The following is a 25,706-nucleotide window of genomic DNA, read 5'->3' as shown; positions in this document are numbered from 1 at the left end:
TTGTACAATAATATTTTATTCCCAACTCTCCCCCTAAAGGGACTCGGGGTGGATTCCAAGTGTAACACAAGAACATGGCAAACATCCAATGCCATAAAAATAAAACATTTACACATATAATTAAAACAAAGAGAACAACTTTGGCTTTGTACCAATTGCATTCATTGGCAGCAATAAAATTAGACAAGTAACCGAAGAACTGGGGTGTTGTGTGGTTTCTGGGCTGTTTGGCCATGTTCAAGCAGCATTTTCTCCTGACATTTCACCTGGAATCTTCAGAGGATCAGATGCGGGCAAAGGAGAGAATGCTGCCACAACATGCCAACCACACAACCAGCTGTGATTCCAGCTGTGAAAACCTTTGACAATGAACTGAAGAACGGTCATTATTGCAAGTGAATATCAGAGAACAGAACAATGCGGGAGGTCATGGCCGTCTTGGGAAATGGTCAATCTTAGGACCATATCAAAAAGTGCAAGGCCAAACCGACAAAGAAAAACACCCAATCCCCCCCATCCCCCCCCCGAAAGGCACACAACTTGAAAAGGAGCCACTTGTCTGCCTTCTTCCACTTCATAGATAGTAAAGATTCTCGGCCAGGGCCAGGTTGGGCTCCCGGTGGATGCTCTGCCCGACCAGGAAGGCCAGCTTGTGCGCATATTGGCACGGCGCTGGCACACGGATCACGCCCTGCATGCAAAGGGACAAAAAGGGGAGGGGGCTCGTCAGCCACTGGAAGCAGGGCCACCCAGGCACTGCCCACCAGGCTCTGCCCCTCTCGCTCACAAGGGTCCCAGGGGACAAAGGCAGCTCTACTCAGTAGGAGCAGCCTGTTGTCCTTATAATGGTATTCTGCTTAGCGGACAAGATACAAAGTGATTCATACTTTCAAAGAATGACGGAATGAAAAACATCCAAAATACAAGCACAGTAGAGTCTCACTTATCCAACATAAATGGGCTGGAAGAATGTGGGATAAGCAAATATGTTGGATAATAAGGAGGGATTAAGGAAAAGCCTATTAAACATTAAATTAGGTTATGATTTTATAAATTAAGCACCCAAACATCATGTTGTACAACAAATTTGACAGAAAAAGTAGTTCAATATGCAGTAATGCTTTGTAGTAATTACTGTATTTACAAATTTAGCACCAAAATATAATGATGCATTGAAAACATTGACTAAAAAAATGCGTTGGATAATCCAGAACATTGGAAAGTGAATGTTGAATAAGTGAGACTCTATTGTATCAACTTATGCTAATTACAACAGGAAAAAGCAGCTTGGCTCCAGGATCTTTCTCTCTGCATCAGCCCATTAGATCCCCGTCTTCCTCTGAGCAAGGCCCCCTTCTCCTCCTTCCTCTCTGTGCTCCACTCTTGCCTCTCCCAGGCGGCTCTTTGCGGGGTGTGTGTGTGTGTGTGTCGGGGGTCTTCCTTTCGAGGGCTGCTCCTCCAGGCCTTGGAGCCCCCTCCCTCCCTCTTCCCCAAAGACAGGGACCAATCAACTGACCAGGGCCCCCAATCCCTGCTGGGCTCCGTTTGCACCCTTTGGGGAGGGAGAGGGGTGGGCAGGCTGCTGCTTCTGGGAAAACCGTGGGTGGGATTTGGGGAGGATTTCAATTTAATTTTAATTATGTTCTTATTGTATTTCAACTTTTGTATCCATGACACAATATTTAATGGTTTTTTTAATGTTTGTGTTTGCCTTGCTTTTAAATTTGATTGCATTGCGCCATGTTATTGTCAGTTGCCTTGAGTCCCTATGAGGAGAAAGGCGGGAGACACAGAAATGATGTAAATGAGTAAATAAAAATATTCGGCCATGAATAAAATGACTGCTGTATTTTGGTGCCTGCCTCTGGGGGGTATATTAGACCTGCTGGTTCCAAAGACAGCACCATCCTTCCCCCATCAGCTCTAGATTTTGAGAGACAGAACACAGGCCGTCTCCCAGTCACCATCTGCTCACCCATAGACAGCCGTGATAAACCATATCTAAAGAACTAGAGCACACTCCTTAAAAAGATGCTCAATGAAAGTATTTTCTGCAGTACTATTTACATGACCAAGCGGGACGATCTGGCTCCTGGTCTGGAGGGTCACTTGCCCACAGACCGACCGCTGGCTGCCTCCCCCTCCCCCGCAAGGCGTGTTTGGATATGTTCTGCATTCTGAACCCATTTATTGGGAAATCATTCCCTGGCAGGCTCAACAGGAGGGAGCTCCATGCGCTCCTGGCACCTCTCTGGATGGAGGACTCAGGAGAGAAACGCCAGCAACCCCCCCCCCCCCCCCCAGCGGCCTCAGGACAGACCAGGAGGGACAGGACAGAGAAACACGAGTGTGGCTGCTTCCCAGCCTAGGTCTGGTGGGAGGACAAGCCGTACAAGGGCATTATTGTCACGATGACCACCATCAGGCACTCAACAGCCAAGGCCCTGCCGGCCGCCATACATACCGGCCAGTTATAATACATGTGGCAGAGCTTGTAAGTGAGCCGTTGCATGTGGTCCGGCTTCAAGGCGCTGCTGTCATAAATCACATTGTAATGTGTTGGCGCCACGGTCCCACATTTCACGGCCTGGCTTACGATGAAGAAATCGTACCTGTTTGGGAGGAAGGAGGAATGGAAGGAACGCTAGGAGTCACTTCAGGCAATAGCCTCCTCCCTCTCTCAGGAAATGGGCCCCTTCCCCCTTTGTCTCAGGTGGCCCAGTGAGGGACCAGCCACTTGCAAAGAAGGGAGGGATTTTGGGCAGCCAGCCTTGTGTTGGTGCAGAGCGGCTCAATGCAGCCCCACCCCCCATGAAAGAACACATTCCTTCCCCTTGGGGGCCCTTCTCCGGACCCCTTCCCTCCCTCCCTCCCTCCCTCCCCACAGAGATCAGCCCCAGAGGGAGAGAAGAATGGGGACAAGTCCCCGCATCTCAACTACCCCTTCCCCTTGTTTGCACAAGTCCTTGCTCTTTCCTCACGACTCACCATTCTGGCCGGGTCACCTCCACGTCCACCACGGTGCCGGGCGGCGGGTTCTGGAGTCGCCCATCGATGCGTGCAAAGAACCTGTTGTTCAGGCGCTTCTTCACCACAATCACAGTCAGTTTTGGGCTTTAGGAAAATCACGCAAGAAGTTTAGTTTGGAGAGTGAAGACTGCTTCTAATAAAGGCATTTCCTGAGAGAACTGAATGAATAACCCTTATTTTCCCTGAGAAATCTAGATGGCTAAAGAACATACACATTACTGGTCAATCAAACTGTTAACTAAAACGGAACACAATGCAACTGAAGCCTGGGGCCACTGCGAGTCCAAGGAACCGTGAGCAAACAGCATAACGAAGTCCTCAGGGTTCCTGGAAGCAAGATGGGTCCCACATGCCAGCCTTTGCAAAGCAGACCCACCCAATCCTTTGCTTCGGAGTCCAGCGGCCACATGAGCCCCAGACTAGGCCGGGGCCAGGGACCCAGGAGGGATTTGCGCCTCCCAGTTTATTATTCAGAGGGGAAAGAAATGCTGGCCAAGGACAGGGATGGAACCCAGGCACATGCTTCCCCAGAAGGAGGCCCTTGAAGGAGGAAAGGCTGGCCTAGCTCCTGAGGTGTGATCTCTCTCATGGTTCTCTCTCTGCTGCACACACACTGCTAACAGCCACGCACTGAGCTCACCTGTAGTCCTGGCCTATGGTTTTCAGGCACTCCAGGAACTGAGGCACTTCATAGGAGACCAGCGTCTTCAGCTGGCCATCTCCCACTCCGTCCCGGTAGACTATTATTCTGGACGGCAAGTGCTGGTTGTGGGTGTACCACGTCCTCAGGGCAGCTTCCAGAGAGAACACCACACAAGCAAGCACATAGTAAGTGAGGATGATGCTCAGGTGCAGCAGCAGCAGCCTTTGCCTATCTCTGTCCCAAGGACTGTGCCTGCCAGGCCCAGGCCCAGCCAGGCCCAGCCCTGTGTTTGATCATAGTTAAACATTCCCCCAGTGAAGGCAAGACAGCTCAAACACCCAGCCGTTACTATGGCATTTCTGGCTGTTGGCTTCCTGAGGCTGAGAGAGTATGACTCCCCCAGGAAGGGCCTCCCAGAGGGTTTCCCTTGCCCCTTATTCTCTCCGTTACAAGGAGCCCTCTTATTTATGCTGCAATGCCCACAGTGCACTCCCCAGCAACTGTCTCTGGGAGAGGAGAAAGGCCGCAGCCCAAACCCCATGAAGAAATTGCCCCATAAGAGGAGCCTTACCCTGGAAGCAAACTTTGAGCCCGTCCACCACTTCCTGCCCTCGGTCCTGGAGGACGCAGCGCGAATACCAGCTAAAGAGAAAGGAAAGGCAAGGCTTGAGCAGAGAGGCCCCCCACCAAACAGCCAGGCCTTGCTTCTTGGGCAACAAAAGCATGCAAGTCAGAGAGGAGGCCTAAAGCCCTTCAGGGGAGAGACACACGTAGATGGAATGTTCCACTTGTGATCCATGAGAGTCCTGGGCCATTTTCTGGGGGGCTGCCCCCAAGCCAGGTGTGGTGCTCTCCATCTTTGTTTCCCTTCTTCCCAGATGGGGCCCAGGCGCTTTCCATCCCTCTGCTATCCTCCTCCATTACACACCTGAGCCTGCATGGATTTCCTACCCATTTGTTCTGGAACTTGAAATGCCGCATGATTTCCCTCAGAGAAGCCTGAGCTCACCACCCACAAGGCCCAGATCAGAGAAATGTCCCAAGGGCTCCTAATAGCACTGGCCTATTACCTTTCGAGAGAACATCTCTGGGGACAGTAAGAGTAAGGCAAGACTAAGAGACTCGGAAGAGGCATCTCACAAGAAGCATGCAAGCCTTTTTAATGCTGAAATTACCCCCAACCGCCTGGCCCTCTCCTTACCGTGTCATTCCCTGGTTCAAGCTGGCAACAAATGCTGCGATGGACCGCCGGCCGGCCGAGGTGTCGTGGTAGCAGTCGATGCCCACAACCATGAGCTGCTTCAGCTGGAAGGCATCAGAGAAACACAGAGCGGGTGAGGAGGGGGGTGGTGAAAGGCCGCAGGGGACCCTAACCCTAACTGGCCTCCTGGGCTGCAATGGCATAATGGTCCCCCCCCCCCGCTCTCTGGGCATGGAAACCCTGCAGAGAATTCCCTCAATGCAGTGTTGAGCGTCCTGTGCGAACCACTTGACTACAGTGCTAATGAAGCCCATCTCAATGACAAGACATGGGAAGACCGACGAGGGGAGAGGCTGCCGTATGGGACTGAAGGGCCGAGGCCCATCAGCCGTGCAGGAAAAGCGCAAGGTTCCTCCTGAGACCAAGCCCTGTGTCCCAATGAAGGCCCCCAAGCCAAGCCCACCCAGCAAGCCCACCCAGGCGCCTCTGGGGAAACAGGGTCTGCTTCCTTACGGGAACCTCCACGCTCCAGAGCTCTCCTCCCATCTTGCAGTTCATCTGCAGAGCGATCTTGGTGGCGACGGCCATCACCGTCTGGGCCTTGCCCAAAGTGCGGGCGAGGACGCACTGGCTGGGAGTGGGGCAGTCGCTGCAGAGGAACTTCTTGATGGTGTCGTACTTGTCCTTGCGGCTGCTGGACAGGAGGCAGACCACCTGGGGGACAGGACAGGAGAGCGCCCCAGCGTCACAATGAGATTGCAGATTCCCCAAAGCCCGCCCGCCCGCCCACCCGCCTTCTGGGCTCTTCTGCACAAGCAGAGCTGGCAGAGCGCACTACTCTGCTGCTGGCACAAGGCCACAGGGTCCACCACAAAGGGACTAGGTCTGGCGCACTCTGCCCTGCAACAGCCACGGCCCCAATCCAGCCCAGCACACGGGGACCAGCAACGCCAGCAGCTAGACTGTTAGAGCATCCTTTTACCCCCCCCCCCCCCCCCGTGCTTCTGTGTAACGAAAGGATAATAGGGCCCTGTGATAACCCATCTTGCCTAGAAGCCAAGAGCCAAATCCAGAAATTGTGCCTTGCAGATCCCAAACGCAAAGGCAAAAGAATTTAAAAAGTGCGATCCGGAAGGTGGCTCTTCTAGGCAAGAGAAAAATCCCAGGCTGTTTTCAGTCCTCTCAGTGTGGCATTGTCTGTTTTACAGAATGATTTCAGGCTCCCCCTGCCTTCCAGGCAAATCAATTAAGTTTGAGGGTTCTTCCTAACACAGTTCAGGGAACCCATGAATTTTCAAGACGTTGCTCGATACGCACCATTTGCGTATCAGAGGTAACGGTTTGCTTCAAGGCTCTCAGGTAGGCCTCTGTCCTGTCTTCCACTTCAACCCTATGAAGGGAGATCACAGTTTTGCTGCATGTTCCTTAGCCCTCACTCCAAAGTAAGACATTCAAGAATAGTGTCACAGACTATCAAGAGGGGAAAGAGTGACCCCCCCCCCCAAATCAATGCCGAGACCGCAACCTCGTCACCCTTGCCGGCACTGACGGAGACAGAGGGCCTTGCAAGCCAGGTCTGCAGCCCTGGGAGAAGGGCTGGGCATCCTTCCTCCTGGCCATGCAGCTGCACAGACCCTTGGGCGTTATTCCACTCCCTCTGCCCCCCTTCATAGAGCAGCGGTTCAGGCATTCTTTCTCCAAAATCAGCAGCCTCCCCCACACCTCCTCCCTCTTGCAAGCCCCCACTGCATTCTGGGAACCCCCTCTAGCAGGTCTGTGGCCCCACAAAACACGTTGGGGGCCCAAACCCACCCGTCTTGAGGCTGAAGGACATCTCCGGACTGGGTCCATCTCTGCCAATCCCCACAGGTGCCCTTCCTGACTTAGTCCCACCCAGAAACACATCACCCCCTTACGCCACTTACATGGTGGCTTTCTTCATCTGGATGCCCATGGCGGGGGTGACCTTGAAGAGGTTCTGCACCAGCGTGTTGGCCGCGTCGTAGTTCCGGCGGGGGAAGAGCAGGAGCCAGTTGTCCAGGGGCTTCGCTCTCATCAGGGGGGCGCCCCTCGTCTCCCGGGACCAGTCGGCCGCTTGCGGGTTGTAGTCGAACTGGAAGAAGCGAGAGAAAGAGGCGGCCCTGAAGGTGGGGTGGAGGGGAGGGAGGCTGTCCCCTGCTCTTGCGCTGGTGGCCCGCTCTTCTCCAGACCCGAGGATCCTTGGCCTGGAAGCCACTCACCACTTTCCCTCCCTGGTGGATCCTCTCGGACTGAACGACTCGCCCCGAGAAGGACAGCAAGTTGGAGTCGAAGCTCAAACCCCAGTCTCGCAGTTCTTGCTGAACGTTCGCATCCCTGGAAAATCAAGGCGCGCTCAGCAAAAACCCTGCACCTTATACGTTTACAAGGGAAAGCGAACCAGAGGGAACTGAAGTCACGTACTTATTGATGTAATCCACCAGCTTCCCAATCTCACGCATCCTTTGTTCCGGTGCAAGCCGGGTGTGGACAGCGAGGTCCTTCATGACGGAGAAGTCACTCCGCATTTTATCCGTCAGCCCTGCAAGAGAGCGTCCTTTGATGACCAGAAGGCTTGGTCCAAGGAACAGTGAAGACGAGGGCGGCAGGAAATGCAGTCTCTTCCCAAGAGAGCCTCCCTCCCTCCTCCCCCCCCCCCCCCAGGGTCCCTGCCAGAGGCAGAGAGCACACAGAGGGGTGGGCTCCCTTCAGCGCTCAGGCCTGCGCCTCAAGGGCTGCCTGCCCAGGCATCACCTGCCTTGACCAAAACAGGCACAGGAAAGCTCCCTTGAAGGCACACCTCACACTCCTCCCCCCCAGTCGGTCTCCTCCTCATCCCCCACTTTCCCCTCCGGGGTGCCCCTCTTTTTCTAAAGGACCTTGGGTCCCAGGCTCCTGCTGAGCCCTCCTGGAGGGAGGGGAACCACGACCAAGGCCGCCCCCTTCCTTCCATCCTTCCTACCGGTCAGGAAGCAGAGCTCGGGGACGAGGGCAGCTGGGCCGGGCACTGCGCCTCCGGGGCCCCTCTTCCTCTTTGGCTGGCTCAGCAGCAGAGGCTGGTTCAGGTCCTTGACTTCCTGGTTGTATTGCTGAAGGGAAAGGGCACCGGGAAGCAGGTTCAGGGGCTTCACTTGCAAGACACTGGACTCGAGCAGGGATTTAAGGTTTTTTTTTGGGGAGGACGGGATTTTGGGATATCCGCATTTGCATATATGCACATTATGCAGATGAGACCCAAGCCTAAAAGCAAACTATTTACACTGCACATGCATCGTAAACACATATTCCTGCATTGTTTCTAATTACTCTGAACCTCCACCAATTCTGTGGGCAAGTTTGTCTTCTGATTGGGTTCAGAGTTCTGGCTGAGGGAGGACCACTTGGCCTACATTCCTGGGATCAGAGGGGAAGAGAGGATTGTCCGGCGGGGGGCGGCATGGATCCCTGGCAGAGCAGCCCTCCTCCAGCTCAGGCCGAGCTCCCCCAAGGCCCAAAGGGAGCTCAGAGAGAGAGACAAGTGTCCTGCATAGGGGCCTGGGTGACGGTCCCAGAATCTGTGCCAGGAAGGCTCCTCATATTCCCACAGAACAAAGTGGTGGGGGTTGTGAGGCCTCTGGCTCTTTCTGGGCTGAAAAGACCCCCTGCAGCCCAAGGGTCTGGAGAGAGGTCGCCTAGAGCGCATGGACGAGGCCTCTTCCCCGCCATGCCCTGCTCCAGGTGTTATGCTAGGAACCGGGAGCATGGAAATTCACCTTGAGCACCAAGGTAACCGAGATCCCCGTTCTCAGAGGAAGCCAAACCTCTTTCAGGCCCCCTTTTCCTACTTTTGAGAAGGAAGGAGGGAAGATGCCTCAGTGGGGTCGCAAGAGTTTGCTGAGAGGCAAAAAGGCATCGTGCAAACAAAGCGTTACCAAACTGACACAAACGGGGGAAATCAACGGTTTTGTTACCTCCAACCCTTGCTTTGTTTACAAAACCTAGATGTAGTACCTATTGGAAGGAAGCATTTCTTACCATTTGGTAGTAATCCACAAAGCTGATCTCTGACCCATCGGCCTTCTTGAATCTATCCTTAGGACTGGAATCCCAAGAAATGTCATCCACACGATACGTTTTGTTATTATACCTGCAAGTGTTGGATGTTTGAGTATTTCTTTCCCAAGAAAAATATTCAAAATACTGTGAATAAAAACTCCCATCCAGAATATTTAAGCCTTCTATTATGAAGTGGGCAAGGTTGAAAAGGGGGAGCAGGCGTTCCCTCCCTCCCTGTGGGAGCCTCTTCAGCAGGAGGATCAGGCCCCACTCCCTCCACCTTCTTCCCTCTGCCCTCCCGTCTTCGTTGCTGCCCTTCTCTGGACCCATTCTATACAGAGCAGTTCAAGGACTGTGAGGTGGCACAGAATGGTGGTGGGGAGATGTGAGGAGGGGGCTGTAGGGTCTGTTCCTTGCCCCTCCTCCCTTGGAGTTCCCCCTCTGGGAGGAATACAGGGTCCCAGAGGAAGCAGCCCCCTTCCTTCCCCCAAAGGCTTGGCAGCTACCTGAAAGGCGAGAGGGATGGAGAGGGGAGACCTGGGAGCAGCCCCAAACCATACCCTACCAATCTCTCTGGGTTCCTCCCCATCCATGTTTGTAGGACAAAGTGGCTCCGCCAAATAAAGAGGCTCCAACACGCTGCAACTACCCGAGAGAGACGCCCACCCGACTCTCCTGCTCTGCACATCCTGCCTCAATCAACACTGGTATGACTGGAAACCCACCCAGGTGGTTTTACCTCGTGAGGACAATCAGGCCGACCAGTTCCTTAGCGCACGCCTCCTTGAACCTCTGCTCCCCCACTTGCTCATACAAGGAGTACATGAAGTCCAGGACGGTCTCGCTCCGGAGGACCTTGTGGCTCACGTCAGAGCAGAGCATGACGCTGGTCTCGTACTGCAAGATGGAGGTGGTGAAGCCCGGCCACACCATCAGCCTGTGGTTGCAAACAAGGCACAGCCCTTTAACCCATTACTCTAAGAGAGCGGTCACTGCATGTGGACTCTCAGAGAGGCTACTCCTTTCAAGCAAATGAGAACCACAACATGACAGAAGATCACAATCCCAGGGCCGTTGTTGTCTTACGGCTTTCTGTCTCCGGATGCCTCCTCTGTTCTCAAAGAAAGGCCACAGAATGTCTCCCAAGGCCACACATTCCAATCACTATATAGACCACTTTAGATTATGCTTATTATGCCTTAACTGATGACACAGAATGTATTTTAATACGTTATTGTTCCTCACTACAATCCATGGGCAATAGTCATAGCAACACAACACTTTATAACAAAGGGACAAAGATTCCCAAATCTGTGGCCCATAGAGGCCACGAAGGCAGAGCCCATTCCTTTCTGCTCCACATCATGTGGAGACAGTGACTCCCGCCTCTGGATCTATCCTTAGGGCCCGGTCGTCATCTCACGTCAAGCCCTCTTCCACACTGACCCCCCCCCCCCCCCGATCTGACGAGATGAAGACCTCACTGGAGCTATCAATGTCATTCTGAACTCCAAGACACAAAGCACCATCAGACACATGTTGTAAGTACGTGGTTCAATAAAACTCAAGTATGCTGAAGCCTGCCTCTAGTGCAAATGAGGTGGAACCGTGAGTCCTGGGAAACTCCACTGCCTTAAAGAAAGACATTTCAATATTAAACTGTTTTAAAATCTTATGACTGAGGCCCATTCATTACCGGTGTTTTGGGACACTGATGGGGTCACTGGGATTGTAGTAATTCCGCCCGATTTGTTGCAAATTCATTATTTTCAACACTCTGAAAAAGAAAAACCACAAAGGCTGGTGTTATCACAACGTACCACCACATCCAACGTAACAGGTATGGAAAATGCTTGTTTGGTTAAGGCTTGGCTAAAAGTTTTTGCCCGTCCCTCTATGACAGGAAAGGCAAAAGGCCCTTGGGAGGTCCAGAGAGGCCTCGTGGGAGGGGAAAAGGCGGCGAAGAAGTGGCGGAGAGGTGGTCTCTCCTGAAGAAAGAGCATGAGTGTGCAAAGTGGAGGAGCCTGGCTCTATGGCTCTTGCCTCCAACTGTGAGGCAACCCTCAGGGCTGAGCGCGGCTGCATCTCCAGAACCATGATGGCCTTGAGAAGTGGCCACAGTACGGGGGAACCCAACATGCACAGCAGAACTGAATAAGCCTTTTGGAAACATTAGGTTGGAAGAGGGGCAATAAGAGCAGTTGACTCTTTACTCAATACTCCTCACACAGTTTTTTTTAAAGGAGGCATGCCTACTTCCTGCCCTTATGCAGCCAAGAATCTAGGAAGGCAGAGCTTCAAGGTCAAAGAACATTCACTGTACAGCATCCTCCCATGCATATTGTCAAGAGAACTTTTCTTAATAGACATTCTACGCATCAAAGCCAACCTCCTGAAAATAATGTTGTAGAACTGGAGGCACGTTGGTGAGGTCGATGGCAACTCATTGGTTAAGGTGATGGTAATCTTCACCGTCTCTCCCTGCCGGGTCTGGCTATAAACCTCGGTAACCTAAAGAAAATCAACAGGAGTTTCATTGACACTTTGACTAAACTGTAGGAGTTTGGAAGATTCAAAAGGAAGCAAACATAGACCCAGGGGTGCAGCACTCAGCCAGGTCCTGTGTGCTTGTTACCCTTCCCACCTGAAACACAAAAGCCAGATGCAAACACAGGGGCCTCCCTCCTTCTAGGAACACTATGTTCCTGAAATACTGACGTCAAAATTCCTGACCCTCCAGGTTTTGGGGCGCAAGGCTTGCAAGTGCTGGCCTGCCTGGGCACAAAGCCAGGGCCCCCCCAGCCCCCACCAGAGGGTCATGGCTCCAGAGGCCTCAGGAAGAGGTGCCCTTGCCCTGCCTGCCCTGCTCTTTGAGAGCCTGCTCCTGTGTCCCGAGGGCAAGGAGTGCCCGCTCCTTGAGTAGAGGAGCCAAAGAAGATGGTCTCTCTCCTAGAAGTTAGGAGCCCCTGCTTCAGGTGGAGGCTGAGCCCCATGGCTGCACCTCAGTCCCTGGAGCTCTGAAGAGAAACAAGGTATTTTGAGAGGGCATTTCATGGAAGAGAAGGCCTGGGATGCTGTCCGTATGGAATGGCCAATATGGATGCTGAGGGAGCAGTTGCAATGAAGCGCTCACACTCTATGTCATACTTAGGCTGCATAGAATAATGGGAGAAGATGGGACCCTGGCAGTTCCTCCCAATGCTCTCACATTCTTGTTCTACAAAACCAAGTATTCAAGTACAGACCAAAGGAGCATTGGTCAAAGGTATTCCCATAGATGTGCCAGGCTGTCCTGCCCACTTAGACCCCGAACTGCTGAGCAGGCATCCAACCTTGTTCCCCACTTTCTTTGGCAGAAACAAGATGGTCCCGTCAAAGGCGTGTGTCCTCCCAAGGATGTCCTCATGCTGGAACAGGAGGGCGCAGCGCAGGCGCCGAGACTCCATGGGTGGGCTGAAATCAATGTGGTACTGGTACAAGGTCCACTGGGGGCGCGAAGTCAGGCGGAAGTGGTTGGTGCTCAAGGCGATTGCAGTCCCCGAAACACCTGCAGAGACACATCAGCCCCTATCAGCCACCTATGGCTATGCAGCAGCATTTCAACAGCTTTGCTACCAGCTACCTAGGCACCCAGTAGGTAATAGTTTAACTTCTTCCATTCCTGTCTTGGAAAGTATTAGATATACAGTGCCACCTGGCAGATGCCCGGATGTTTTGATGTTTTTACCATCCTTGTGAGAGGCTTCTCTCATGTCCGCCCATGCAGCTGATAGTCATCCACACTGTTCCTGGGTTGGATTCAAACGGGCAGCCTTCAAGTCAGCAGCCCTGCCGGCACAAGGGTTTAACCCACTGTGCCACCAGGCTCCTAGTAAGAGCAGCTAAATTGATAAAAGCAGCAAAACTGGAGAAGAGATGGAATGCCTTGTTGGAGAATTCCCAGAAATGGGCATTCTGGGCTGGGAAAACAGAGGCGTCCACATAAAACAGCCTTGACAAGAGATCAGTAGGAAAAGTGGCAGATAAAAGGAACCTCTCCCCACCCTCTATGAGCAGAGCAGAAAAGGAAAAGAATGCCCCCTCCCTGCCAACCCAGAATGCGATTTTTCACAAGAATCTAGTAGGGCATTCTCCGCTTTACTCGGGAATCACAAGGTGGAAATGCCCAGTTCTCTTATTAAGATGCAAGGGGCAGCTGAATCTGCTGCTTGAATCTCAAACAGCAATAGACTTTTCTCTGCTGCTGGCATGCCCATCCAGAGGACTTTTAAAGCATGAATTTTAAATGGTGTACTATTTTTAATATGCACTATTATGTTTTGCATTTCTAGTTAAGCTTTTTAATAAGCCAGTTTCCCTCCATCGTATTAAACTTCTGAAGTCTTCATGGCAGCAAATCCTTCCACTGTGGAACAGACTGCCTCAGGGTAATCTGCAAATCCAGGCTGGAACACTAGGCCTCGGGAGCACTTTGACGCTGGGACGGCAGGGCTTGGACAAGATGGCCCTCGTGGCCTAGCGTAGAGTCCTATTATTCCACCAAAAAGAAATACAATAGTCTCGAGCATTGCTGCACCTGTCTGTATACATTTAAAATCTTATGGTTAAATAGATTGTTGACCATAAGATTTTAAATGTATACAAACTACTGCAGCAATGGGCAAGACCACTATATTTCTTTTTGGTGTAACCGTACGGGATTGTTATTGAGATTTGTATCTTGCTATTTGTGTTTACAAAAATAACATCAACCTCCCATACATTTAAAATCTGATGATAGAAACATCACATACCTGTCTTAACCTCCTTGACATGCTCAATCGACCGCCGGGTATAAACACCGATGTCATTGTAATTCCTTCTATACCCGCCTCTCTCACCCAATGTCATTTCTTGAAACCCTGCTGAGATTTCCAGTTCTGGAATGGGAAAGGAAAGCAGTTGTCCCTTGCGTTCCTGATACCTCACCCATTGCCACCCTTCTCAAGCAGGAAAGAGAACAGCCCTCGCCTCTTGGCAGCCCAGAGCTGAAGTGTGGTATTTTAGCATAGCAGCACATTATCACCACTTCTAAACTGAGTCCCAGAGAGGGTCAGTGCTGATGGTTGTGAAGGACTTGGCCATGAATGGATAAGCTTATGACGACGATGAGGCATGCGGAGAAGGCCCAGTAGGAAAGCACTTGCTCCATGCAGTTTTTTTCAGCAGAGGCATTGTACAAACTCCGGAAACAAACAGGAGTTTGAACCACAATGATGGCCTGATTTTCATTTTAATGCTTTGAGTTATATAAGGGTATAAAAGAATACTCGTAGACTTTTTAAAAAAGTCTACCTTAATTTCACAAAAACTGGATAGATTTCTTCCCCTATGAGGACAGAACACATTGCGTAATAGAAGAAGCGTTTTTCCTTTGAGAAATAAATTAGTTAAAGCCTCTGAAGATCAGGTGCAAACCCCTACAATGAGTATTAGAAGATCCCTATGGGATACAAGCCTCTCCTTACCCTTGGAGGGGCCCTGTGCAGGCACCCCTCCTCTCTGGCGCCCGCGACCAATGAGTGGCCCTTCTGCCGGTGGCTCTGGCTGAGGCTGCTGCTGCCCAGGCCGAGGGGCTCCATAACCCAGGAGGGGACGAAGCTGCATCACAGGAAACAAGAGAACAATGGCAGACATACCACTGACACGGTGGCCAGAGGGGTTGCCTCTTCCAGCATTTGGTGCACACAAGGCATCAAATGCTGGAAGAGGCATCCCATGGGGGGCAGAAGACCAAGCATTTTATTCTCAGAATCTACAGAGTTTGCTTTTAGGTCCCCCTTAGATACAACGGAGATGCAAAATGGCACCCCTTATATAAAATGACTAAATCAAGGTTCATCCCCCTTGGAAGTTTTTAATATATTCAAGTTGTGGATGCAGAAATCCAACTGTATTGGTTTTGCAGCAGTGTCGGGGATTATGATGGTGGTTTTCCTTCCCATTACTGCCTTCCTTTCCTCCCTTACCCAAATTCCTTGACACATTGTTCCACAGGTCCACATGGAGGCCACATTTTCTTATTTACTAGCTTAAGTGCCTGGTGTTGCCCAGGTTATTTGAAAAAGTCATTTTTAATGATAAAAAATGCTTAAGGTTGTGGGTAAACTACAAGTCACATCATGCCAGGTTCACCCTGGGAAATTCCATCAGTACAGTAGAGTCTCACTTATCCAACATTCATTTATCCAACGCAATTTGCCTCCCACCCCAATTCACAGCTGTTTCTCTAGGCAGCAAGGTTTGAACTTTTTACGAATTTAATTTCCAACCATGTTGCCACTGTAAGTTCATTTTATGCAATTCTATCTTTATTTGTAGTCAATTTGTTAGTAGCCAATTTTTTTAGTCAATGTTTTCAATATATTGCAATGTTTTGGTGCTAAATTCATAAATACAGCAATTACTACATAATATTACCATGTATTGAACTGTTTTTTCAGTCAATTTGTTGTAAAACATGATGTTTTGGTGTTTAATTTGTTAAATCATAACGCAATTTGATGTTTAATAGGCTTTTCCTTAATCCCTCCTTATTATCCAACATTTTCGCTTATCCAACATTCTGCCAGCCCATTTATGTTGGATAAGTGAGACTCTTTGAATGCGTTTTCTTACTTCTTGGCAGGGGGTTGGACTGGATGGCTCATGAGGTCTCTTTCAACTCTACTATTCTGATTCTATGACTCTACCATACTTAAAAGTTTAGTAAGTTGGGCAGGTTTGTTCTGGATGCATCATGGGTGGGGTTCTGTGGGCTCTCTGGTTGTAGGGTAGACTACAACTCCCACTATGGTGAGTCAGTTCCCACAAACCTCTCCAGTAGGCTGAGATAGTCACAGGGGTTCTTTGTGCCAAGTTTGGTCATTGGTGGAGGTCACAGTTTCCTTGGTTGTGGGTGAACTACAACTCCTGCTATTTCTTAGAATAAGAAATATGAATGATCCCATTAGAGAATGTATAAGGATGTGGATGAACTACAATTCCCAAAAATATCGGGTCAACTCTCCCAAAACTCCCCCAGAATTCACAGTTGGCTATGTGGCAAGTTTGGTCCAGATCTGTGATCTGCTTGATTCGGTATTCTCTGAATACAGGTGAACTATAACTCTCCAATGTAATATATGCAACCCTTCCCCTGGATTAGAAACCAAGGAAACTCACAAAACAATAAACAAAAAATAACCTAAAACACATTATTCTAAAAAAAAACACCACGTTTTATTGATTAGCCCATCGGCCGTATCAAAACATTTAACACATAGACATACATACAACATACAACCCGCGGTAAAAAAAAGAAGTTAAAATAAACAAGCTGTTAACAAGACCCCGTTCAGGTCAAATATCTGCATCACCTGCACAGTTTACCCCAATTGATTCCAGATATGCAATTCTCAGTTGTGTGGCTTTGAATAGGAAAAGGGCTGTTTTGTGTGTTATTTTAGGATTCTGGCCGGCCAACAAAAATGAAATTTTAATATGTGGGTCCCAGTGTGTTTTGTGAATAATGTATGGTCCGAGGCATTGGTGTCTCTCTTTCTTATACAATTCACAGCTGAACAAAACATGTGCGATATCCTCCACCTCTGATGCTCCACAAATACAAAATCGTTCGTTGTATGGAACTTGATTAAACCTTCCGTGTTTGACCATCGTATCCAGCTGCTCAAAACGGGCTCTGGTAAATACCCTCCTGAGGTGTTTAGGCATTTCTGTCTTTAGATACCTGGCTGTTTGGAAAGTATGTTTAAAACGGCTTAACCATTTCAATGAGCCAGCTTTACTCAGGGTAGCAATGTCTTTTTGGCCTTCTATATCCAGTACTCGTTCAGCCACTATTTTTGGGTCTAGTTCTTCTAAGAGATTTGGATACAGAATCGGAAGTCCACAACTACTAATGTATTTTGTCAGATGAACTAGCCAAGAGGACTGATGTTGATTTTCTATCTGCTCTAACAGGCACGGTTTTGGCAGTCTATCATTTGCCATGGCAATCAATTTTATCCAGTACTTGTAGGCCCTGATTTTAGATAAGCCATCAACTGTGTATACTCCCAGTTCCGCTCTTACTGCAGCAGCTGGGGTCGTCCTGTGTACTCCTAGAAAACTTCGCAGGTGCTGTGATTGTGATTGCTCTAATAATGGTACCTGGTTTAGACCCCAAACTTCAGCTCCATATAAAAGCATGGGGGTAACCTTCGCTTTATACACTTTAAGAAGTGGGTCTAAAGATCCTGGTTGGCTGTGAGTTGTTAATTTAAGCAGTTGGTTTACACGTACTCTTGCCCTGACTGAGCTTCTTTGATGATGTGGTAGCCAAGAGCCGGTCTCAGAAAAAACAATTCCCAGGTACGTGAAAGTGCAAACTTGCTCTATTGATTCACCATCCAGGAACCATCTATGTCTGTTATGTCGTTTGCCAAATACCATTATTTTTGACTTTGATTTATTAATAGTTAGAGCGTTGTTATGACAATAAGTGTTAAATCTTCTCAGCAGCCTACGTAGCCCGACTTGCGAGTATGATAATAAAATCATATCATCGGCATATAGTAGGATGTTAAAGTGTGTTTTACACAACTTAGGCATATGTACCTCTGGGTCCTTCAGCTGTTCGGGGAGATCATTTACGTATAAGCTAAATAACAGTGGTGCTAATATACATCCTTGTCTAACCCCTTTGTATGTTTCTACACTGTTTGTCATGGCTCCTTGCGTCCCGAATCGCACTTTCAGGAAGGTGTTTGTGTAAAGTGCTTTGATTAGTGCCAGCAGTCTGGGTTCCATATTGAGATCAGTTAATTTTTTCCATAACGTCTCTCTATTTACAGTATCAAATGCTGCACTAAGATCTATAAAAGCAGCATACAGTTGTTTCCCTCTGCTGACATATTTTGCAATTGTATGATTTAAAACAAAGCAATTATCAATAGTTGATCTATTCTGCCTGAAGCCAGCCTGTTCTTCAACAAGGATATGTTTTTCTTTTTCCCAGCATTCAGCTCTGTTCAGGAGATATCTGGCATATATCTTGGCCACAATATCAATTAGGCTAATTGGCCTGTAGGAACCAGGGTCTTTTTTGTTCCCTTTTTTGTAAACCGGGACAACTATAGCCATCTTCCATCCAACTGGAATCTGGCAGATGTTATTTATGTGTGTAAATAAGCCTGCTAACAGGGGGGCCCACCAATCCAGATGTGTTTTAAATAGCTCAGCGGGTAAATAATCTTCCCCTGGGGCTTTATTGGTCTTCAAATTATTTATAATACATCTGATCTCATCTTCTGTTACTGGTGGCCAAAGGGGCAGGGCTTTTATTGATAGATCTTTACCTCGTGACTGTGTCTCTGTAGGTTCTGTGGAGGCAAACAGGTGGGAGTAGTAATTTTCCCAGTCCTCTGCAGGAATAGGTATGTCAAATGTAAATTTCCTTTCCTTCAAAATTCCAGCTACTGTGTGCCAAAAGATAGCTGAGTTGTGACTCTTAGCTGAGCACTCAAGCCCTGACCAGATCGAGACTGTATGATTTTTCTTTTTTGTTTTTATAAGTTTCTTATATTCTCGTCTCAGGGTTAACATTTCTAATTGAGGATTTACAAGATGTTGTCCCTGAGCACGTCTCATTGCCAATCTCAGCTTTGTTCTCTGAAGTTGGCATTCTTTGTCAAACCAGGGCGCTCTGCTCAAGTAAGGACCTTTAGGAGTGGATTTTGTGACAAGATGTTCCTTTAGACTACCACAGATATTTGTAAATGCATTAGAGACTGTCTGCCAATCTGCTGAGTGTGACTGAATTATTGAGTTCCAGTTTGTAATATCCTCTGTTTTGAGGCTATTGGCTATTGCTGTCATGTCTACTTTGGTCCAGGCAAGTCTTTTGTTTTGTATCACCTCAGTGTTGGCCATAATCCAGTTATCATTCCTATTATTGGGTCTTAAATCTGAGGGGCCCAAGAATTTCACACACACTGGTTGATGGTCACTTTCTTCCCTCAAAAGTACTTTGATCTGTGAAAAAAGATTGGCCTTGCCTGTTGAGACACATATAAAATCTAAGGCACTGCTTGTATGGCTAGAATGAAATGTATAGGGGTATACATAATTATAATTATTGTTATTGTTCTTACCTCCTAGGATTTGTAAATTGCACTTCAAGATCAGTGATGCCAGACTTATACCAGACCTATTGATCTTTTTGTCTCTTGAGTACCATTTTGGGTGATTTTTAATAAAATCATGTGGAAGGCCACCATATTGGGCTAGATCATGTATAGATGGGCCTAATTTAGCATTAAAATCTCCAAGTAAAATAATTATTGCTTGGGTATACGCTACTGTTAGTTCTTCCACTATTATCTCTAGCTGTACCCAGGCATCAGGACTGTAATAGGAGGATGTGAATGGTGGGATATAGACATTTATCAATATAAGCTCCATTTCTTTATAACTAAACTTAATGGCCAATATATTGTGGATATCATCCCCCTTGCACAATCTCTCCCCTTGCCACTGTAATTCCTCCTTAATACATATACATAGGCCCCCTGAGGCACGCCCTTTGTTCCCTCTTTTCTGAGCAGGTGTGTGCCAACATTGAAATCCAGGTAATTGTATTGGGTCAACCCCTTCTACCAGCCAAGTCTCTTGTAGTGCTATTATCTCAAAATCAGATAAGAATCTCACCAGTTCACAATCAACAATCTCTTTCCAGCCAGCTACATTCCAGGTTACAATCTGGATTGGTCTTACTGTCTCTAAGTGTTCTGGTTGGCCAGGTTGTATGAGTATTGAAGATTCTGACAGTCAATTCGTGTCTGAGGCTGGTACGATGCCACCAATATCCCCATTGAAAACACAGTTGTTGTGGGGATCTCTTTTCTCCTTTCTGGTTTGCCGCAGATGTTGTAGTTGTTGTATTTCTTCAGCAGTAGTATTGTTCTGTCTTGATTTTGAGGGTACACTCATTCCTTCCCTGGGAGGTAGATCATGGATAGGGGGTCTGCTGTCATCCCTCCTAGGTACCGAGACCTGAATTGGAGACAAGGTGGGGGTCTCGTCCTCCTCATTCAGCTCCAGTAGGTCATTAACATTAACAGGGCCCACTTCTAAGTCCATCTCAGCCTGTGGGGACTCATCAGTGGACATTAAGCCCACCAATGGCTCAACCATGTCCCCTATGGTGGTCGCTACAGTCTCAAGATGATCCAATCCAAAGTCAATGTCTCGCTGATCACCACAGGTTGCACTGCTCAGGATCGTAGACTGATTCTGTGTTGGTTTACTGTCAGCCTTGGCTGGACTGGACTGTGGCCTATTCCTGCCAGAAGTCTCCCTGGGGGCTAATAGGCTGGGTCTGCCCACTTCCACAGGCATGTCATCACCATGCATGGGAGTTATCAGTGGGCTGATGTCCAGGTCACGGAAAACCCTCATGGGAGCTATTTGGAATTTAAGCAGGAAGAGCTTCATCTTCATCAGCATAGATGGTAATGTTGATTGTTCAAGGGTCATTACGATTTTCTTATCTGCAGATACTTGGGGTAGCCACTCAACTTTAAGCAGGTCAACACTTTGGGGGTGTATATGTAGTAACTGACCCAACGATGTTCTAATAGCTCTGAATGACCTCCATCTGCCCTTATTTATGTTGTTATGAGCAATTCGCAGCATTATCTGGTTTGCTTGTAGGATCCTATTACATTTAGTAGAAGTAAGTGAGTAGCCCCTAGTTGCCTTTGTGCAAGGCTTTTCGTCCGTTGCCTCCCTTCTGGGCCCCATGCCATCAGCCTGAACTGTGCTTTCTCTTAGGGCCGTATTCCTCTGGACAAAAGAGTCAAAAGACAGTCTGAGCTGCTCAATCTGATTTGCTACATTCTTTAGTTTATCAAAAATAAATGTCACTGTTTTAGCAGTCAGTAAACATTGCTGCATCAATGCACTGGTGGAGTTCGTCTGCTGCAACAGCTCAGGTTGTTTTAACTCAGTAATTAGTGAGCTTGTTCCAGGCGTATCTCCTCTACACAAATCCAAGGACACTCCTTCTTGATATGCTGTGGAGTTGTTACCGGAGTTTCTGTTTTCTTTATCCAAGGATAAGAAGCTGTTATCGGTAAATAATGAGTTCAATTCTGGCGTACTCACGGTTTCCACAAATAGATCATCTATCTTGAGTTGTTTAGAAGGTTTTTGATGTTTTAGTGTCTCTGGGCTTGTCCTTGTCCGTTTCTTCTTGTTTTTCTTATTCCCCATTTGCAGAGGCAAAGATTAGTTGCGAGAGATGCGATAAAATAAAATACTAATAAAATAAGGCAAACTTTAAAACTTTAAAAACATAAAAACAACAAAGATACCGGAGCTCAATTAGGCACGTCTGATTACTCCGGCGCCATCTATGATATCCACCATGTTAAACAAGGTACAGTAGAGTCTCACTTATCCAACATTCTGGATTATCCAACGCATTTTTGTAGTCAGTGTTTTCAATACATCGTGATATTTTGGTGCTAAATTCGTAAATACAGTAATTACAACATAGCATTACTGCATGTTGAACTCCTTTTTCTGTCAAATTTGTTGTATAACATGTTTTGGTGCTTAATTTGTAAAATCATAACCTAATTTGATGTTTAATAGGCTTTTTCTTAATCCCTCATTATCCAACATATTTGCTTATCCAACGTTCTGCCAGCCCGTTTATGTTGGATAAGTGAGACTCTACTGTAAAATCACAAAAAAGCATACAAAGATTAAAAAATAAACCACACTCCCCTCCCATATAGGCAACAAAAACATGTTCCATACTTCTCATTATGGCGATCAGGGGCTGCCTGTATCTTCACTTCACTTTATTTCTTAATTAGTCGCTCTCCACCAGAGTGCTCCAAGCGACTTACAATTTAAAATATCATTCCACAATTAAAAAAGTTCAGCATAAAAACATTCAACAGTGACTATTTGGCAAATTAGATCTGATTTACTTAAATACACAACCAAACAGCCAAGTCTTGAGCGCTTTTACAAAAGGTTGCAACGCCGACATTGCTCTAACATATGGAGGCAATGAGTTCCCCAGAATTGGAGCATACAAGAATACTATTCAAGATTCCTCTCATTCCCGCTGGCCTCAGCCTCATTGTTCACTAGGAAGGAGTCCCTTATACATCACTTGGAGATTGTTGGTGCCTCTCTTCCACCAGGGATGGGTCTTGGGATGTAACCCAACCCCCCACCACCACCACATACTGCATGAAAGCATCTCTTGTCTAGGATGCTCCAGTTGCTGAGAAGGACTAACATGGGTAAGTTTTTGTGAGAATCGGCACTAAGGTTTTCACAAATGTATATGTGTAAAGAAAGAATCCACATGCAGGTGCATTGCATATGTCAATAAAGGCAAGTGATTTCTCTTACTACAACGGAGTAGGGTGTAACAGAGATTACAGCATACCATTTGGAGCTCTTTACAAACTCTTTCTGTGGGTTCCAAGCTGTTTTTCCTGCAGATAGTAGGTACTATGCGCTCTGGGAAAGACCATTTGTTTTTGCATGTAAGCTCGCAAAGCTAAATCAAGCTGGGTTGCTGTGAGTTTTCTGGGCTGAATGGCCATGTTCCAGAAGCATTCCCTTCTGACTTTTCGCCCACATCTATGGCAGGTATCCTCAGAGGTTGAGGGATCTGTTGGAAACTAGGTAAATTGGGTTTATGTATCTGTGGAATGTTCAGGGTAGGATAAAGGACTCTTGTTTGTTGGAGGCAAGTGTGAATGTTGCAACTGGCCACCTGCACCGGGCTGTGGTGCAGGCTGGAGAGCAGCTGCAATGAATCACTCTGACCAGGAGGTCATAAGTTCGAGGCCCACTCGGAGCCTATGTTTGTCTCGTCTTTGTTCTATGTTAAAGGCATTGAATGTTTGCCTATATGTGTACTGTGATCCACCCTGAGTCCCCTTCGGGGTGAGAACGGCAGAATATAAATGCTGTAAATAAATAAATAAATTTAATGGCCTTACAGCTTCAAAGCCTGGCTGGCTTGCTACCTGGGGGAAACCTTTGTTGGGAGGTGTTAGCTGGCCCTGATTCTTTCTTGTCTGGAATTTCCGTTTTCTGAGTGTTGCTCTTTATTTACTGTCCTGATTTTAAAGTTTTTTTAATATGCTGGACAGATTTTGTTCCTTTTCATGGGTTCCTCCTTTCTGTTAAAATTGTCCACATGTTTGTGGCTTTCAATGGCTTCTCTGTGTAGTATGATATGCTTTTACAGGCTTTGAAGCTGCAAGGCCATTACATGCTAATCAAGGTAGCCAATTGCAGCATTCACACTTGCCTCAAGCAGGCAAGATCTCATAACCCCTGAGGATGCCTGCCGTAGATGTGCGAGAAACGTCAGGACAGAATACTGCTGGAACATGGCCATACAGCCTGGAAATCTCACAGCAACCGAGTGATTCCGGCTATGAAAGCTGCGTTTTATTTTGCGAACTGAAGGACTGTATTTTCTGCTACGTTTGAAGAAGGCTAAATTATTTTATCTGCTGGAAAGAGTAAAGATTTTGTTTTATTCTCTGCAAGCTTACTGCGACCCTCCTGTTGTTGTCTTCAAGGGGACTGCAGTTGGGAGGGGGGGGGGATTGTTTTCCTGACACTAAACACAACACCTTTCAGGGCACAAGGCTGCAGGTAATTTATTTTTACTTATTTACAACATTTTTACCCCGCCTTTCTCACCCGTAGGAACTCAAGGCAGCTTACAGGGCTGGCAAAATTCAATGTCCCAAAAACAGAATTCAATGAAAACAAACAGCACAAGTACATCAATTAAATACTTAATAAAAACGTTATACAAAGTTTAAAACACATAAATAAGGAGGTAAGGCTCCTCCTTCCTTTCCTTTTTGCTCTGCCTCATCGTTGTTGGAAATAGCAACCTTCCAAGCCTCTTTAAATGGGTATAATTGTTAGGCTATATTGTATGTACGTTTTGGTTTGCCAGTTTAACTGTACGTCTTTGGTATGGCAGGGGCTTCAGACACAGGACTCCAAATTTATTATACAGTATGCTTCTAGATGGATGCAGTTTGTCTATATTTCATATGTGAGTATTGTTATGTTACATGTATACAATATAATTTACAATAATATATAATATATTGTATATGCATATAATATTAATACTATTTTGTAATACAATACTAATAATACAATATAATAATACTAATTATGTATTATATATTTACATATATTATTAATATTATCATTATTAATATTATTAATAATAATTATATTAATATAATATTATATATGGACCGGGCTGTGGCGCAGGCTGTTGAGCAAGCAGCTGCAACAAATCACTCTGACCAAGAGGTCATGAGTTCGAGGCCAGCTCGGAGCCCTGCGTTTGTCTTGTCTTTGTTCTATGTTAAAGGCACTGAATGTTTTGCCTCCTAGGTGTAATGTGATCCGCCCTGAGTCCCCTTCGGGGTGAGAAGGGCGGAATACTGTAAATAAATAAATAAATAATATTACAATATATACACATAGTATAATACGGTAATTTATTGCCAGTATTGTGCTATGCTAATAATATAATATTGTATGTAAATTTAATTTGTAAGCCGCTGTGAGTCCCCTTTCGGGGTGAGAAGGGCGGGATATAAATGTATTAAATAAATAAATAGCAATATTGTTGTAATATACAAGGTTTGGGCCAACTATGGCCCTCCAGGGCTTTTGGACTGCAACTCCCAGCATTCCTCACGGGCTCAGGCCCCTTCCTTTCCCCCCTCAGCCGCTTAAGCGGCTGAGGGGGAAAAGGAAAGGGCCTGAGCCCGTGAGGAATGCTGGGAGTTGCAGTCCAAAAGCCCTGGAAAGGGGGGGGGGCAAGTAGGCCTAGGCCTACAATAATACTGTTATTACTGACCGTGGCTGCGCCTGAGGCGGCGGCGGAGTCCTCCTCCGGCTGAGTAGGCCGCGCTCGACCCCTGGCTCTGGCCCTGGCGCGGCCCGACATGGCGACGAGGCGTGAAAGAAGGCCCTCAAACGGCAAGGGAAGGAGCCTGAAGAGACGTCCTCACGAGGAATCCGAAACGAAGGAAGAACCGCCCGCCAACCGCCGCTTTTTCAAATCCTCTCGCCGGCCCCGCCCGGCTTTTCCGCGCCCCGATTGGTCGCCGCGCCCCTCGTGACCGCCTCCGCCTCCCTGAGGAACCTTCTCGAAGGGAGCAGCCGTTACAACGGCGTGGAAGGAAGGAAGGAAGGCGCATGCGCACTCGCTCTTTTTCGCGTGCGGAGTGAGTCTCCTAAAGGGGGCGGGGCCAATGCAAACGAGGCCTGAGTGAAAAGCCTTGCTGGAGAGAGGGCGTGTCCTTCCGTCTGGCCCCGCCCCTTCCAGGCCCCGCCCCCTTCACTCGACGCCGTTCTTCATTTTCTCATTTCCTTCTTCTTCCCGCGAAACGGAAGCCTCGTGTGGACACGATTATTTATTCCGTTATGAGTGAAACCCAAGGCATCTCCAAATGTAATTAAAGTGTTTGTATGTGTATATATGTGTGTGTGTGTGTGTATGTATGTACAGTAGAGTCTCACTTATCCAAGCTAAACGGGCCGCCAGAAGCTTGGATAAGCGAATATCTTGGATAATAAGGAGGGATTAAGGGAAAGCCTATTAAACATCAAATTAGGTTATGATTTTACAAATTAAGCACCAAAACATCATGTTATACAACAAATTTGACAGAA

General features: G+C 47.6%; 1 protein-coding gene across 1 annotated transcript; it reads right to left on the bottom strand.

The window, feature by feature from the left end:
* LOC100554323 (piwi-like protein 1) lies at positions 1–25,163 on the bottom strand. The gene is made up of 20 exons (XM_062977553.1): positions 24,889–25,163; positions 14,435–14,567; positions 13,721–13,846; positions 12,260–12,474; positions 11,317–11,438; positions 10,624–10,704; positions 9,667–9,864; positions 8,907–9,018; positions 7,855–7,981; positions 7,317–7,434; positions 7,115–7,229; positions 6,800–6,987; positions 6,192–6,264; positions 5,388–5,588; positions 4,875–4,978; positions 4,245–4,315; positions 3,671–3,824; positions 2,989–3,114; positions 2,465–2,612; positions 1–691 (listed from the first exon to the last, which is right to left on the bottom strand). Exons 1-20 carry the CDS (start codon positions 24,976–24,978, stop codon positions 575–577), a joined length of 2,619 nt encoding a protein of 872 aa, XP_062833623.1. The 5' UTR covers positions 24,979–25,163; the 3' UTR covers positions 1–574.
* Between the last annotated feature and the right edge of the window lie 543 nt (positions 25,164–25,706).

The sequence above is a fragment of the Anolis carolinensis genome, chromosome 3 (genome assembly GCF_035594765.1).
Source record: "Anolis carolinensis isolate JA03-04 chromosome 3, rAnoCar3.1.pri, whole genome shotgun sequence".
NCBI lineage: Eukaryota > Metazoa > Chordata > Lepidosauria > Squamata > Dactyloidae > Anolis > Anolis carolinensis.
The sequence above is the reverse complement of the archived record's forward strand: the minus strand, read 5'-3'. Positions and strand labels throughout refer to the sequence as shown.

Bases quoted from the DNA above. Each gene is read 5' to 3' on its own strand.
- LOC100554323 (XM_062977553.1), bottom strand. From the start codon at position 24,978: ATGTCGGGCCGCGCCAGGGCCAGAGCCAGGGGTCGAGCGCGGCCTACT. The intron at 13,847-14,434 runs GTAAGGAGAGGC...TTCCCATTCCAG, and splicing joins TGCACAGGGCCCCTCCAAGG to AACTGGAAATCTCAGCAGGG. The intron at 4,979-5,387 runs GTAAGGAAGCAG...GATGCCTTCCAG, and splicing joins TCTGGAGCGTGGAGGTTCCC to CTGAAGCAGCTCATGGTTGT.